The sequence below is a fragment of the Rhinoderma darwinii genome, chromosome 9, assembly GCF_050947455.1.
Source record: "Rhinoderma darwinii isolate aRhiDar2 chromosome 9, aRhiDar2.hap1, whole genome shotgun sequence".
In the NCBI taxonomy this organism is placed as follows: Eukaryota; Metazoa; Chordata; class Amphibia; order Anura; family Rhinodermatidae; genus Rhinoderma; species Rhinoderma darwinii.
Window position 1 is genome coordinate 28,245,781 of NC_134695.1, and position 17,692 is coordinate 28,263,472.

Below are 17,692 nucleotides of genomic sequence, written 5' to 3' on the forward strand. Positions count from 1 at the left end.
ATTGAAAGGGGCTTGTTCAAACTAATAGCAGTGAGGAGGTATATTAGTGAAGTCCTTCATTCTGTGGAAAAACAGGTCAATGTTGGCCCTTCTTTAAGGTAGGGTGGCAAATGTTGTACGCGTTGGTTATAGCGCATTTCCTTAAAATACTGGGGAAAATTGGTCGTTCCAGACATCTGATAAAACGTACTTTGATTAAAAAGTTGATTGGAGAAGGAAAAACATAGAAAAGTGCAGCAAATTATAGGCTGCTCAGATAAAATTCTCTCAAATGCCTTGAATTGGCAACCATTAGCTCCTATGTGTAGACATTTTTTACTTCCCCTTTCCCATCCCACTTCCCCTCTCCCATTCCTTGGTTGAACTTGATGGACATGTGTCTTTTTTTCAACCGTACAAACTATGTAACCTGAAAGGTGCGGAAGGAAGCGGGGAACTCCTGTTCGACTAGATAGAATAGGCCAAAATGGCAAAATCTCAGCCAATGATCATCTCCAGAACAATCAAAGAAGATCTGAGGTTACCAGTGAGCACTGCTACAATCAGAAGATGATTACGTGAAGACATGTCCTGAATAGGTTAAAATTGGGAAAAAATTATTTGCGGGCTGACATTGGAAAAAAACTGCAATTCCGACCATCATTTTTTTGTTTCTGTTTTTAAGTCTTTCAACGTGCGGTAAAAATGGCAACTTAACTTTATTCTGCGGCTCAATATGATTACGTTGATACCAAAATTATATAGGTTCTTTTTATAGTTTATTACTTTTAAAAAAATAACTTTGTTAGAAAAGAATGTTTCACCACATTCTGAGAGCCATAACTTTTTTTATTTTTCCATGGATTGAGCGGTGTGAGGGCTGATTTTTTTTTTGCAGGACGAGCTGTAGTTTTTATTGGTACCATTTTTTGGTACATATTAGTTTTTGATCACTTTTTATTCCACTTTTTTGCGCGCTAAGGTGAAAAAACCAACGATTTTGGCGGTTTCTTTTTTTTGTTTTTTACTGCGTTCACCATGCGCGTTAACGCTATATTGTAATAGTTCAGACTTTTATGGACGCAACAATACCAATTTTGTTTTATTTTTTATTTTTTTACATTGCTTTAGAGGAAAAATGGAAAAGGGCTTTGTTTTTTTTTTTGGTTTTTTGGTTTTTTGTTTTTTTTTTAACAATTTTATTAAACTTTTCTTTTTTTTTTTTGTTTACACAATTTATTAGTCCACCTAGGGGACTTAAACCAGCGATAGGTAGATCGCTGATACGATATTCTGCAATACTAATGTATTGCAGTATATCGTAATTTTCACAGGCTTCTGTTAAGCTGTGCCAGAGGCACGGCTTAAGGCTTTATTCAGACGAACGGGAAATACGCGCGTTGCACGGACTTATATTAGTCTATGGGGCCGTGCAGACATGTGCGTGAGTTTTGCGCTGCGTTGGTCCGTTGCAAAAAAGTCACGACATGTCTGTTGATTCAGCGTTTTCAACGCATCACGCACCCATTGAAGTCAATGGGTGCGTGAAAACCACGCATGCCGCACGGAAGCACTTCCGTGCGAACTGCGTGATTCGCGCAACAGCTGTCAAAAGGATGAATGTAAACAGAAAAGCACCACGTGCTTTTCTATTTACAAACATCCAAACGGAGTGTCTTTGAGAAGAGCGAACCCGGACAACCGAACCGAACTTCACCGGGTTCGGCCGAACTCGTTTTGGCCGAACCCGCCAAAAAAATATCCGGTACGCGACGTCAGGAGATGGTCACTGTCCAGGGTGCTGAAAGAGTTAAACTGTTTCAGCACCCTGGAGAGTGACTTCCGATCACAATATACATGAACGTGTTTAAAAAAAAAAAGTTCTAACTTACCGATAACTCCCAGCTTCTTGCTCCAGTCTGACCTCCCGGGATGACAATTCAGTCCAAGTGACAGCTGCAGCCAATCACAGGCCAAGCACAGGCTGCAGCGGTCACATGGACAGCCGCGTCATCCAGGGAGGTGGGGCCAGATGTCAAGAGAGGCGCGTCACCAAGGGCGCGTCACCAATAACGCGTCACCAAGGCAACGGCCGGGAAGTTCTCGGTAAGTACGAACCTCTTTTTTTTTTTTAAACAGGTTGCTAGATATGGTGATCGGAATTCACTTTCGAGGGTGCTGAAAGAGTTACTGCCGATCAGTTAACTCTTTCAGCACCCTGGACAGTGACTGACGTCGGCTAGAATCATCTCTATGATGACGGCTGCGCGAAAATCACGCAGCCGCGCATCATACACGGATGACACACGGAGCTGGCAAGTGATTTTTGCGCGCGCAAAATGCCGCGTTTTTGCGTCCGCAAAAACGCCACGTTCGTGTGAATCCAGCCTAAGAGGCAGACAAAAAGCAGACCTGGGGGCTTTCATTAGGCCCCGGGCTGCCATGACCAGCAGCATTTGAGGGATTAAACGGCCAGGAACAGCACGATGGCTGTTCCCAGCCGTTAGTCTGGGCTGTCAGCCGTAAAACACAGCTGACAACCACAGGGTATGGCGCGCGTTCAGCCCGTGATCCGCCCTCCATACTTATTTGACACTTATCACATACATGTACATGATAATGCGTCAAGGGGTTAAAAAGGCATCCCTACGTATTCAGAAAGGGACTGTGTGATCCAAAATAAGCAACCATCAAAAACTACTAATGTTGAGTTTATGACAAAACAACATAATTTTATCACTACTTTTAACCCCTTAGTACCAAAGGTATATTAAACCTTAATGACTGAGCAATTTTTTAGGTTTTATCGTCCTCTCATTCTAAGAGCTATAACTTTTTTATTTTTCCGTCGACATAGCTGTATAAGGAATTTGTTTGTTTTTTTTGCGCAAAAATTTGTATTTTATAATAACACCATTTTGGGGTACAAATAATTAATTCATTACCGTAACTTTTTTAGTGGGGTACTGGAAAAAACCTGAAATTTCGCCATTTTTTTTGCATCTTTTATGCCGTTTACCGTGTGGTATAAATAACATAACTTTATTCAACGGGTCATTACGATTGCGGCAATACCAAATTTATATAGTGTTTTTTTTATGTTTTCCTACTTTTAGGCCGGATTTACACGAGCGTGTGCGTTTTGCGCGCGCAAAAAACGCTGCGTTTTGCGCGCGCAAAAGGCATTTGACAGCTCCGTGTGTCATCCGTGTATGATGCGCAGCTGCGTGATTTTCACGCAGCCGCCATCATAGAGATGAGGTAGTCGACGCCCGTCACTGTCCAAGGTGCTGAAAGAGCTAACTGATCGGCAGTAACTCTTTCAGCACCCTCGACAGTGAATGCCGATCACAATATACACCAACCTGTGAATAAAAAAAGACGTTCAAACTTACCATGAACTGTCTGCTTCCTCCAGTCCGGTCTCCCGGCCGTTGCCTTGGTGACGCGTCCCTCTCTTGTCATCCGGCCCCACCTCCCAGGAGGACGCGGCAGGCCATGAGACCGCTGCAGCCTGTGATTGGCTGCAGCCTGTGCTTGGCTGCAGCTGTCACTTGGCCTGAATTGTCATCCCGGGAGGTCGGACTGGAGGAAGGAGCCGGGACTTATCGGTAAGTCCGAACTTCTGTTTTTTTTTACACGTATATGTATATTGTGATCGAAAGTCACTGTCCATGGTGCTGAAACAGTTTAAGTCTTTGAGCACCGTGGGCAGTGACTGTCTCCTGACGTCGCGTACCCGAACATTTTTTGCCGGGTTCGGTCAAAATAAGTTCGGCCGAACCCGGTGAAGTTCGGTGCGCTCATCTCTAATTTGACACTCCGTTTGGATGTTTGTAACCAGAAAAGCACGTGGTGCTTTTCTGTTTACATTCATCCTTTTGACAGCTCTTGCGTGATTTTCGCGCATGCAACGCAGGACCGTCCGTGTGGCATGCGTTGTTTTCACGCACCCATTGAAGTCAATGGGTGCGTGTTGCGTGAAAAACGCAAGAATATAGAACATGTCGTGAGTTTTACGCAACGCACTCACGCAGCGCAAAATTCACGCATCGTCTAAACAGCCCCATAGACTATTATAGGTGCGTACGACACGCGTGAAAAGCACGCGCGTCGCACGCGCGTATAATACGCTCGTGTAAATGAGGCCTTACACAGTAAAAACTGTTTGTTTTTTTTCAAAATTATTTCTTTTTGGGTCTCCATATTTTAAGAGCCATAACTTTCTTTATTTTTTGACCGATGCAGCTGTATGAGGGCTGACTTTTGTAGTTTTTATTGCTACAATTTTGGAGTAGATGCGACTGTTTGATCACTTTTTATCAAATTTTTTTTTTGAAGGTAGAATGAACAGAAAACAGCAATTCTGGCATTGTTCTCCATTTTATTTTTACGGCGTTCACCGTGCGGGTTAGATAATGTAACCGTTTTATACGGATGCGGCGATAGCAAATATGAGTAACTTTTTTTCATAATAAAGTATTTTGTAAAGGGAAAAAGTGGGTTTTTAATTTTATTATTTTTCTTGGGACATTTATTTATTTCAAACTTTATTTAACTTTTTTTTTTTTTTTTTTTTTTTAGTCCCACTAGGGGACTTTACTGTACGATCTTTTGATCACTGACAGGCATCTGTAAAACTGACAGGCATCGGTTAGGCCATGCCTCTGGCATGGCCTAACAGGCAATCACTAAATCCCGACCTGGGGGCCTTTGTTAGGCTGCCATAGAAACCATTGGCACCCCGCGATGCACAAGCTCCCTCCCTCTAAAATCACTCAGATGCGGTGCTCGCTATTGAACGCCATATCTGAGGGGGTTAAATATGATCGGGGGCCACTGCTAGTCGTCTCCGATCGTTGCCCTAAAGCCCAAGGCTGTTCACAACAGCCCGGGCTTCAGCAGCACCCCACACGATGCGGGAAAAGTTCTTCTGAAGTGCCGACGTGAAAAGGCTTCAGAAGAACTACCCCAAACGGCCTACGTAAAAACACTATACGCCGGTCGTTAAGGGGTTCATTCTGGACATAAATCAAGTGAGGAAGTATTGCGGAAACATTGGTACGTACTACTTAATAACCCACATCTCAAAGACGTTCTACCCAATAAACCTAAGGCTATGTTCACACGGAGTATTTTGGGGGAGGAATATCTGCCTCAAAATTCCGTTTGGAATTTTGAGGCAGATTTTCCTCTCCCTGCACGCCGATTTTCGCAGCGATTTTTGCGCCGTTTTTCGCCCGCGGCCATTGAGCGCCGCGGGCATAAAACAGCGCGAAATACGCTTTCTCTGCCTCCCATTGAAGTCAATGGGAGGTCAGAGGCGGAAGCGCCCGAAGATAGGGCATGTCGCTGCTTTTTTCTGCGAGGCAGTTTTACTGCTTGCGGGAAAAAGACGCCGACGCCTCCCATTGAAATCAATGGGAGGCGTTCTCGGGCCGTTTTTGCCGAGTTTTGCGACGCGGTTTCCGCGTCAAAAAACGCGGCAAAATACTCCGTGTGAACATAGCCTAAGATGAGATTTAGAAGAGCTACCACCCTCAGAAATTTACTAGCCTGCAGTAGACTCCGACAGGCAAAAACTAGATCGGTTTAAATATTTCCTAGCCTTGATGGCTCATATAAATGTAGCAAGTCACAATGCTTATGTTGTCTCCACATCACTCCTAGAGCAACATCTTTTCAATCAGTGGTGACACAGGAGGTCTTTCCGATTTAGAACATTTTTAAACTGCGTGTCCGACTTTGTAGTGTACTTATTACACTGTCCCTGTAACCTTCAACACATCGGGGGGACTATCCAACATTTGAGGAGTCAGATTAACAAACACAGGTCTAACGTCAATAGCAGGGGGGGGGGGGGGTTAACCCCTTGGTGACAGCCTACTTTAGGTCTTAACGCACCGGTACGTCCTGGTGCAGGGGGAGAAGTATTGAACACGCTCCATATGCTGTGGGTGTCGGCTGTGTTTTACCGGCGACACCCAGGACTAATAGCCCAGACCAGCGATCGCGCTGTTCCTGGCTGTTTAACCCCTCAAATGCTGTGGTCAATCGCGACCGCAGCATCTGAGGCATTGAAAAGAGGGGGGCCCCTCCGACAGCTCATCGCCTCCCCCCCTGCAAGGAGGTCGGGGGGTGATGATGGTTGTTATGGCAGCCCAGGGGCCTAATGAAGGCCCCCAGGACTGTCTTCACTCTCCCTTTGTTAAGCAGATGCCTGAAAAAATTATGATATACTGCAAAATATTAGTATTGCAGTATATTGTACCAGCGATCTAACGATTGCTGATTCAAGTCCCCTAGGGGGACTAATAAAATGTGTAAAAAGAAGTGAAGTAAAGTTTTTAGTAGTGAAAAAAAAAATTATGTCAAAGTTTAAAAAAAAAAACTTTTCCCATTTTTCCTCTAAAGTATTGTATAAAGTAAACAAAATTGGTATTGCTGCGTCCGTAAAAGTCTGAACTATTACAATATAACGTTATTTAACGTGCACGGTGAACTGTAAAAAATTTAAACCGCCAAAATCGCTGTTTTTTTGGTCACCTTCGCTCCCAAACAAGATTTAATAAAAAGTGATCAAAAAGTCATATGTACCAGCAGATTGTTCCAATAAAAACTACAGCTTGTCCCCCAAAAAATAATCCCTCTCGTCGCTCAATGCACGGAAAAAAAAAAGTTCTGGCTCTCAGAATGTGGTGAAACAAAACTATATTTTTTTTTGTTTAACAAAAAGTTTTAGTTTTTTTAAAGTAGTAAAATATAAAAAAATCGCCGTGATCTAATTGAGCTGCAGAATAAAGTGAAGTTGTTGTTTTTACCACACGGTGAAAGACGTAAAAACAGAACCCCAAAAAATAATGGAGGAATCAGTTTTTTTTTTCAATTTCAGCCCGCAAATAGTTTTTTTTCAGCTCTCACACCACTCTATTGACTGAAAAATAAAAACGTTATGGCTCTTGGAAGGCGGGAAGTGAAAAACAAAAATCAATTATTTTTGAGTCGACATAGCTGTATCAAAAAATGGGACATGTCCTATTCTAGACCGTTCTCCCGGCCGCACGGCTCCCATAGAAGTCTATGGGGCCGTGTAAAGCACGGCTGTCACTCGGATGTGATCCGAGAGACGGCCGAGCTTTCTGCTTTCTGCCGCTCGCTCTCTTCCCCTCCTCACAGTGCGAAGTGCATGTGAGGAGGAGGAGGTTATTTTTTTGCTCACTGTAGGAGCGGAATCCCCAATCCCCGGCAACAGCGTTGCCGGAGCTGTGGCCGGGGATTCCGCTCCAGGAGAAGTCCCTAACTTCACTGTCCATATATGGACATTGAAGTCAGGCGTCTCCTGGTACACAATATTTATTGCCCAGATTCTGCAGTTTTTAGAAATATCCCACATGTGGCCCTAGTATGATAATGGACTGAAATACCGGCCTCAGAAGCAAAGGAGCACCTAGTGGATTTTGTGGCCTCCCTTTTTTTTTAGAATATATTTTAGGCACCATGTTGGGTTTGAAGAGGTCTTGTGGTGCCAAAACAGTGGAAATCCCCCAAAAGTGACACGGTTTTGGAAACTGCACACCTCAAGGAATTTATCTAGGGGTATAGTTAGCATCTTGACCCCACAGGTCTTCTGCTATATTTATTGAAGTTTGCCTGTGAAAGTGAAAATCTACTTTTTTTCTGAAAAAATATAAAAAAAATATTTGCAAGGAATAAAGAATAAAAAGCACCCCAAAACTTGTAAAGCTACTTCTCCCGATTACAGCAATACCCCATATGTGGTACTAAACTGCTGTTTGGACCCACGGCAGAGCTCTGAAGGGAAGGAGCGCCATTTGGATTTTGAAGCGCAGATTGTGCTGGATTGGTTTTCAGTGCCATGTCGCGTTTGCAATGCCCTGGAGGGAGCAAAACGGTGGAAACCCCCCAAAAGTGACCCCATTTTGTAGACTACACCCCTCAAGGTATTTTTCTAGGGGTATAATTAGCATTTTGACCCCCACAGTTTTTTTGCTGAATTTAGTGGAGTTAGGCCGTGAAAATGAAAATCTACTTTTTTCTGAAAAAACATAGAAATATTTAATTTTTACAATGAATAAAGGAGAAAAATCACCCCAAAATTTGTAAAGCAATTTGTCCTGACGCCATATGTGGTAATAAACCCAAGGCAAGACTCAGAAGGGAAGGAACAATATTTGGCTTTTGGAGCTCAAATTTAGCTGGAATGGTTTTCGGGTGTTATGTCGCATTTGCAAAGCCCCTGAGGTACCAAAACAGTGGAAACCTCCCAAAAGTCCCTTTAGGGGACTGGAACGAGCGATCATTAGGTCGCTGGTACAATACACTGCAGTACTAATGTATTGCAGTATAATATCATTTTTACAGGCTCCTGTAACAGCGCGATCGCTGTTCCTGTCCATTAGTCCCGGGTGTCATCTGTAATACACAGCAGACACCTGCAGAATATGGAGTGGGCGCAGCGCATGAGCCCGCTCCATATATAACCCCCCACACCACGCCATTCTATTAAGTCGTGGTGCGCGAAGGCGTTAATGCGCAGCGGATGTTGCAAAGTGAAAATTAAAACTTTCCACTGATATGCCATTTTTATGCACAATATGTTTTGCCCAGTTTGTGCCACTGAAGACAAATACCTTGTACAATGTTGAGCGGGTTCTCCCGGATATAAAAGATCATATATGTGGACGTAAGCTGGTGTTTGGGCACGCTGTGGGGCTCAGAAGGGAGGGAGCGCCATTTGGCTTTTGGAGCGCAGAGTTTGCTTGGTAACTGTTCTGTTTGGGGTTTTGCTGGTATTTCAGTTTGTGATGTGGGGGTATGTCTAAATTGGGCAGAGTACATCAGGACATAATAAGAGGGTATAATAATTCGGTAAATAAATAATAATCCGCAGATATGTGGCCAATGTCGCACTGATAAATGGAGCCCGATCTTATCCGCTTTTGGACACTGCACAATTTCTGTCGCTATATTCTGAGAGCCAGAACTTTTTTTTATTTTTTTCTTCACCGGAGCCGTACGAGGGCTTATTTGTTGCAGGACAATCTGTCGTTTTCACTGGTACCATTTTAGGGTACATGCAATTTTTTAGCAAGCAAAGTGACAAAAAAAACATATTCTGAGAATTGTTTTTTTTGTCTTTTTTTTTTTTACACTTTTCACCGTGCGCTATAAATGAAATTTTACTTTATTCTGCGGGTCGATACAATTACGGCAATACCAGATGTATATAATTTTTTTATGTTTTGTGGCGTTTGCGCAATAAAATCACTTTTCGATAAAATGTATTTATTTTTTGTGTGACCATATTCTGAGAGCCATAACTTTTTTATTTTTCAGTCAAAAAAGCTGTGTAAGGGCTTGTTTTTTTTGCGGGACGGGTTGTAGTTTTTATTGGTACTATTTTAGGGTACATGTGGGTTTTTGATCACTTTTTTTTCTATATTTTTGGAGGGTTGATGACCAAGAAAATAGTGATTCTGACATTGTTTTTTTAATTATTATTTTTTTTGCGCTGTTCACCGTGCGGGAAAAATAATCTAGTTTTATAGTTGGGGTCGTTATGAACGCCGTGATACCAAATATGTGTACTTTTTTGAACATTTTCATTTTTTTCCTATAATAAAAGACTTATTATAGGGGGAAAAAAAGCATTTTTTGTTTTTGTAACTTATAACTTATAACTTATTTTGACACTTTTCTAAAACATTTTTATTACTTTTTTTTTTTTTTTTTTTTAACTTGTTTTACTTGAAAACCTGCAGCACTGATAGCTGCTATAATACATTACACTACCTAGGCAGTGTAACGTATTATAAACTGTCAGTGTGAGGCTGAGAGTCACACTAACAGGAAGCTTATGAGGAGCGGCCTTCGGCTGGTTCTCATAGGCTGCTGTGCATGGCAGACCCGGGGCTGTTGTATGGCCTCCGGTTTTGCCTTATAGCCGATTGCAGCACCTGCAATTGGTCCCCGGAAAGTTTGTTGTAGTAACAAACTTTCCAGTTCGTTGCTACAACAAACTTTCCATGCGATCACATGACCGGGACCTGAACCAATTAGGTCCCGGTCATGTCTCCGGGACTAGAGGCAGGGGGTAACAGCGCGATCCGGGTGTCAGCGCTACTCTGAGACACCCGGATCGCGCTTTTAACACCCACCGTGAATTCACGTCGGCGCTGCACAGAGCCCAGCAAGCGCCGACGTGAATATACTGTGGGCGGTCGGGAAGGGGTTAAACAAATGACAACATGTAGAAAAGAAGACCGCACGGCACTCACCATTTGCATTTGGAATCTTTATTCCAAGATTGAGGCAGGTAACACGGGATTGAAAAGACAAACATATTTTAATCACTTTCACAGCCCGTGACCTGTAGTTCCGTTTGATTTTCTCTTGGGACTGTCGACATGTTTGTGCAAAAACTGCAGGAAAAAAAGAATACGAACTGAATTAGCCTGTGTCTGTGGGAAGGGTATGGCCTGCCTGGGTGGAGCTAAGACTCTTTCTAACCTAATGACGCCTCCTAGTGGCAGGAGCATCTACCCATGATGCTGTATCCCCCAATAGATTCAACGAGAAAAATCGTGGTTTGTTTTTTTTTTACAGTCTTTTGCCCTTTTCTGTTGTATAGCATGTCGGTGACCTGGGGAATATCTTGGCTTGTGATGATGGTCGAGCGACATTTAGGATTGAGAATAATCGGGTAAAGGTGAGAGAGACGCTTTTGCTCAAGTTTTATTATTTTTTTTATGGCATTTAGCTTTGCTGTGTGCTTTTATTAATATATACCTATATACTTGTTATGCGTACTGAAAACAAATAACACCTATTTTTTTTTGTCATATAAAGGGTCTCATATCAAAGCTCTCTTGGAAAAAGTGGCCTTGCTGTCTACAGCACCTTGTCAGCAATCAGATTTTATTTTCTGAGCTTTACTGCAAAAAGTAATAATGGACTCCAGTTTGTTTCTATGGATCACAAGACCACTTTTTCTCTGAAAGTATTTTTATTTTTTAAGACTAAACAGCTTTATGTATAAAAAGGTTTAGGACCCCTTTAATTAGTCTGATCTATAGTGTGCACATTGTTCTGTTTAGTAACTGTCATTATACACTGCTGTTTTTTATTTCCATAGTCTTTATTGAAAGACCGCAATAACAAACCAAGCATATGCAATGTATTGTGAGATGTTTATATAGAAGAAGAAAAAATTAAAAAGGGGTAATCAATTATATAAACAAGTGACCACATCCATAAAAAATATGTAATCTACACACTTGTTGACATGGTGCCTATCTGACGGGGGAAGTGTTGAGTTCAGAGAGGGCCCTAATTGTGGTAAAAGGACAGAACCAGGCTGGTAATTCTAGTATTATGTTATAATGAAGAATAATGCTGAAAATCTGAGATAATATTGAAACATACTCGCGATTGATATGAGAAAATATGAAAACCTTGGGTATCAATACAGATTCAGGTAGATATCACTACGGCATTATTTACCCTATGGAAAAACTACTTGGTGCAAGAGCATAGCAGTCCTCCACTTTTGCGCTACCTGTATGCATCCATGAGCACATTTTTTAGCAACTTCTGAAAGAGATTAGTAACAGTGATGCCCAACACTTGGGTCAATATTGGGTCAAGATATGTTAATTCAGAAATTATCACGATTCATGAAGGGTAGTCTCCCTATATCTACAAAATAGGTAAGTTTATGTATGATCCACCAGTAATATACACTATTTTATGAGTTGTTGCTATTGTATTTCTTTAACTCTTATCATTCCTTCAAAGGTATGGGACATCATAGGTCGTTCTTTAGTTGTGGATGAAGGGGAAGATGACTTTGGATACGGGACTCACCATTTATCTAAAGTTACAGGCAACTCAGGCAAAGGGTAAGATGTTTCACAATATACTGTGCAGGTTTATGCCAATGTGTATCTTACTCTTTTTAACTTTTACGTTTATTGCTTTTCTTTTCTTTCCCTCTGCCACAATGTATAGGTTTGTCTTACTCAGATCCTCACACATACATACTGTAAACATTACATGCACCAGTTGTCTACAACCAATGGCTCCGCTGTTGTGACATTGGTAACTCCCATTAGTAAACTGATATTCACCATGGCTATACTCCTGCGCAGCAGTAAATTTCTGCTGAGATCGGCTGAAATATGTGGCAAACATGCAGATTTTGATGTAGATTTCATTGCAGATTTCACTCTGCATGGCAATGCGTGAAATCCACGGCAAAGCCACATCGTGACTTTCTATAGACACGCAACTATGCTCTGATTATTCTTTCTACCTCGTTTGAGTTTTCTGAACTAAGGGAGGTCTCAATGAATGTTCTGCACCACTTTTTCCTCCACCACATCTATACCTCTGCCCCTTCATTTGTTTTCCAGGCGTCCTACTACTTTTTCCACAAGGTTACATGGATCTCCCACTTATCACTGTGTGCATCACTAGGACTGCTGAAACATGTTATTCAACAAGTGTCAGATAGCCCTAGTTGATGTTATCAGAGTTATTACCAGGGGCCCTTTAATATCTGGCCGATCACCTCTGCTGCCATATCAGTGGTCCCCTACCTAGTGGGTCCCTGTGAAGGTCCACAGGTGGTATCGCCGTCCTCATAACTATTGTTACAATATAGGTAGGATTTAACAAACTTTATTTGTATTGTATTAGTCTCTGGTCAAATTTGTGCTGAAGGCTCCATTCTGCAAAAGGCATCAGATTTGATAGGAATAATGGCATACAGTTCCAATGCATGCAGCGCTATTTTTACTTGTCAAAACAATGGAACCGATCAGACTCCATTATAAATCATTGGGGTCCGTAGGGTGCCGGTGTTATCCAGTGTACGACAGATACAGCACTGCTCTGTGGCTTCCGTTATAACAGGGGCCTGGCCTAGGTCATAGCATACCAACATCTGTTCTTGATGACCAATCAGAATTATTATGGGTCAAATTTTCAAACCGCACAAAATATAACTAATTTGCGGTTAGGCAAAAGGATGCTCTGATTTCCAGCTGACTAACCAGAGTAAGTGCTAAAAAAATAACTTTTATTGATTATTTCTAAATTAAACAAAAACCACACAATTAAAAATAACCAACGCTAGCTGACCGTATGAGGTTTGTATGGCACATTGCCAAAAACGCGCTAGGTCAGGATGACCTGGTGTGTAAGTGTTACGGTCAAGTACTAACTCGATATATAGGTTTGTTTCTAGCTGTTGGCTAAGCATTGAGATTAAAACAGGAAGAGCCCCCCCTGACATGTATCGCTACAGACGTAGCGTCTTCAGGGGTTCAAATGGGGCTACTCTGAAGACGCTACTAAGGTCTTTTCCTTGCTCTAGTAAAGGTTTTAAACAGAAACTGTATGTGAAGGTTTACAAAAAACATTTATAAATGAACAAGCATATTAAAATAAAAGTGCGATGAGCGGCTATTTTAGTTTAAATAAAAATTAAGTCATGTCGGAGGTTTAGTCCCACAGGGGAGCGTGTCTACAAAGCAAATATCCAGTATGCTTCTAAATTTAGCAGAGCCCCTCCAGTGGTGGTCACCACATGGTGCAGGTTTAACTCTTTCAGTGCCTGAATATGAGAGGAGATATAATTTCTTCCAGAACCCTGCTGCCAATTGGACAGATCCCTGGATCGACATTCTACATTAATACCATTAACCTTCTATATTATTGATGTCTAACCCTTTCTTAAATCTATCCATTCTTTGAGCCTTTACCTAATCCTGTAGGAGCGTTTTCCATCTCCATATGGTTCGGACAGTAAAGTAATTCGTTTGACTCATGGTTTTAGCTTACAAATACTAATTCAAAATACGCCTGTGTGAAAGTGGCCTTTAAGCTCTATTCACATTTGTTTGACATATACGTCAGGAAATACCATACATTTAAATACGTCGACCATAGGCCACCAGTATATTTATTTTTTTATAAAATAGGAATACTAACTTTTATAGCAGACCGGCGGATGGCAAAAAGACACTCCTTTAGCATCCATCATTTCCATAGGGGTCTATTTATATCTTTTGCATATGCTCCAGGAACATTTCCCTGGCACATATGACCATTGTGAATAGACCCCAAGTTGAGTTCTATTGTTTTGCTTATAATTGGGTGTACAGTTACACTCCAGTCAAAAATGAAAAATAAGCCAAGTGTTTTTATGTGTTCTGTAAAAGGGCTAAATATAATATATAAATATAATATATATACACATATAGCCTCCTGGCTGGCTCGCCAAATGTAAAAGGGCTCATATATAATATATAAATATAATATATATATATATATATATATATATATATATATATATATATATATGCTCACTTTCTTACTACACACTCACCCACGTGTGTACAAGGGCTGGTATAATAGCTGGGTTTCACCTACTTGGTCGCCCACTATTACTACCGCCTTTATAATCAGGGTTACTAGGGTTATGCCTAGTTCCCCTACCTTTTCCTTATACTAACGTCGATCTAATTGCTTTGCTTTGCTTCTACGGAATAGGACCGTACAATAAATACAATTGTATAGTAAATAAAGGGTAATATTTATTACTAACAATTATCACACTTACATATAAAATACACCAAACCAAACACAGAACACAGTAACTGATCACAGTATAGTATCAGTATACCCGAATACACATAACACGTTAATATATACTGAGTATACTCACACTATACAGTATAAACACGGTATCCTATGTTATGCCTCCACCCACATACCTAAACATACACATGAATACAGTTACGTTACAATCCAATACACGCTCACTATTTCTGTATCACTCCCTCCTAATATAGCTTTCCCTATACTCTAAGGGTTAATAGCAAGGGTTACCAGGGACAGCAGGAGGATAAAGGGTTAACTTAGGAAAGGGTTAAAGTAAGGAGGGGGAGAGCATAACGTGTAGCTGCTGCTACACGTGGATACTTAGCAGTCCATGTGGTACAAGTTGGTGTGGTCTCTCAGCAAGGGCCATGAGCAGGCCAGGAGGGAAGAGGAGACCCTTAGTGGAGTTGGGGAGCAGGAACAAGAGAGAGTGAGCTTTGGGAACGTTTGTCCTTTTAAACATCCCCGTGCACACCTGTGTGACCTCACAGGCTCATGCACGTGAAAGGGAGGGGCCTGGGCCTCATGGAATGGGTATACACCTTTCTGGAGGGACAAATCTATATATTTCTACACTCACATGTATATAGATAGAAATATATAAAACACTTCCCTTTACATGTTCCTTACTTTTACATTGTATAGTCTTTGTACTTCCTGTTATTTGCGGTTACTACAAACTTCCTACATTGCAGCTGCTTCTATCTCAATGACTCGATGCCATTGAGTCCGCTGCATGTAATTACCTCTCCTTACATAGATATTAGTGAGCAGTTGCTCAATTATGAAAATGAAACTGTCAGTTAGAAATGATGCGTCATGGAGTCCGACTGACAGAAAACATGAGTGATTTATGCATCGTCTTAACATTATCCAAGTCCTATCATCGCTGGTGTCTTTTTAGTATCCTGCAGGGGGATAGCTTTTATTGCAAAATTATGTGGCTCTGTTTGTTTCCTATACTGACTTTTAAGTGTCTCAGTATGCACTGCTCTATTGTTATGGCAAGCACAGGCTTAAAGGGGTTGTCCACAACACCCGGACCCCACACCGATCCGCCACTCCGGCTCCCTCTGGGCACCGGATGTTTTGAATGGTATGCAGTAGTTGGAGTCGGAAGCAAATAGCTCCAATAACTGCACAGCGGCCGTTCTACAGAACTGCAGCTCTGCTCCTATTCACTTTGTCTGCTTCCGACTCCAACTACTGCATGCCGTTCAAAACAACTGGCGCCCGGAGGCAGCCGGAGTGGCGGATCGGTGCGAGGTTTGAGTGTCTGACTCACACCGATCATATACCGATGACCTTTCCTGGGGATAGGTCATCAGTTGACCGATCGTGGACAACCCCTTTTAAGCTGCGGCCTAGTAGGGGACACCAGGGGATCTCTGTATCATTCAGGTAAATTCAACTTTGGGGGCTTGTAAAGCTCCATGACTCTCTAAAATAAATAAAGTTTTTACTGGTGTGACCCTTTAACTTTTACAAAATCCTCTTTCACAGGTTGGCTTGTGGAATCATTGCTCGCTCTGCAGGCCTCTTTGAGAACGCAAAACAAATTTGTTCTTGTGATGGCATAACCATATGGGAAGAAAGAAACTGTCCTATCGCTGGCCAAGAACGGAAAAAAGGACACACTACCCACGCGCAATTGTAGTGCCACCAGCTCTGTCTTGCTAACTGGAATAATCTAATCACAGTGGTTCCTTGCTCTCTTATCCTGCATATATGGCAGATATTATGCAAGTACTCCTTCCAGCTTTTTTAGTACTTGGTGATATGTGTGCCTTATAAGAGTGCCACACTCTTGTTGGCATAAAGAGGTTAAGAAAGTCACCTCACTTTGCTTTAAATAGGTGGCACCTCTGTACAAGAAATGTATTGCACAATTGGGTAAAATAGACCAATTGAATGATCTAAAAATAAAATGCATTTTTAGACTGTAAAATTGTATTGAAAACATGATTTCTTTCATGGTAATGTATCGCTAATTCAGAATGTCAGGTAGGGAAGATAGCATCAGATCTCATTAAGTATATAGCTTTTCTATGCTGCAAGCACTTGGATGATTTTTTTGTAAACCAAAGAACAACACTGATTGAAAGAATTTCTAAGGATTTGACATTTCAGATTATTAAAAATGCAGTACATCTAATCTGTAAAACAAACATTTATGATTTTGTGTTTGTTTTTGTCTTGGAAATTAAAAAAACATCTTTATAGAAATTTATAAGAATAATAAAATTATAAGCATTTATATGTCTTGACCATTTGTGATCAACATTACAGTGCATTTGCTTATAAATGAGGAAAGATTATAAAGAACCTAAAGAAATTCCATGGGAACAATATAGGAATGTAATAGGTCCCTAGCCCCAGAGTTACCTTTAGGAGGGTTGTTCCCTTTGAGATAGGCACGTGCATATCTACTTCACCCCAGCTGCCAAAGAAGGGACATGGCTGGATAGAAACATCAATTTTAGGTGCAGTGGATGTGTTCCCTGTAGTTTTATGCAATACATTGGTTTTCTCCTATAAAAGAGACATACAAGATTGCTGATTTCATTGATTGTAGATCACTAGGTGGGATTTATAAAGCAGCCTTCATATGTGGCATTGAATATGTAGGAAAGACGGTCAGTGAATTTTGCCAGAGAATTGGTGACTAAGTAGCTTGATAACAACTCATGTGACACTGCTGTTTCAAGACATGTGAATATGCAACATAATGGAGCTGCTATTTATTTGGTGAGAACTACCCTTAGAGGGGGTAATTGGGAGAGGAAAATGCTCCAAAGAGAAACTGGATTTACAGACTAGATACGGTAGCACTTAAGAGACTTAATGTGCAGCTGAGTTTAGTTGCTACATTTAGGACAAGCTGGCTATTGGGTATCTTAGACTGATCCCTATCTCTTGTATGTCTTGTGTGCATACATATCCGTTTATTTCTCACTTTAAGGAGTGCTGGTGGTGGCACTGGCTGTCTTGTGCTGCCTTTCACTATCCCTAAGGAACCTTCTCT

At 41.4% G+C, this 17,692-nt stretch overlaps 1 protein-coding gene across 2 annotated transcripts in view; it reads left to right on the forward strand.

Moving 5' to 3' along the window:
• CCS (copper chaperone for superoxide dismutase) overlaps positions 1-16,924 on the forward strand; it is a 38,038-nt gene extending 21,114 nt beyond the window's left edge. For both annotated transcript variants that reach the window (XM_075837429.1, XM_075837431.1), the window contains exons 6-8: positions 10,631-10,708; positions 11,797-11,900; positions 16,171-16,924. In XM_075837429.1, the coding sequence (XP_075693544.1) occupies positions 10,631-10,708; positions 11,797-11,900; positions 16,171-16,324 (336 nt within the window). In that variant the 3' untranslated portion in view covers positions 16,325-16,924. The remainder of the gene's footprint in view (positions 1-10,630; positions 10,709-11,796; positions 11,901-16,170) is intronic.
• The last annotated feature ends 768 nt before the right edge of the window (positions 16,925-17,692 follow it).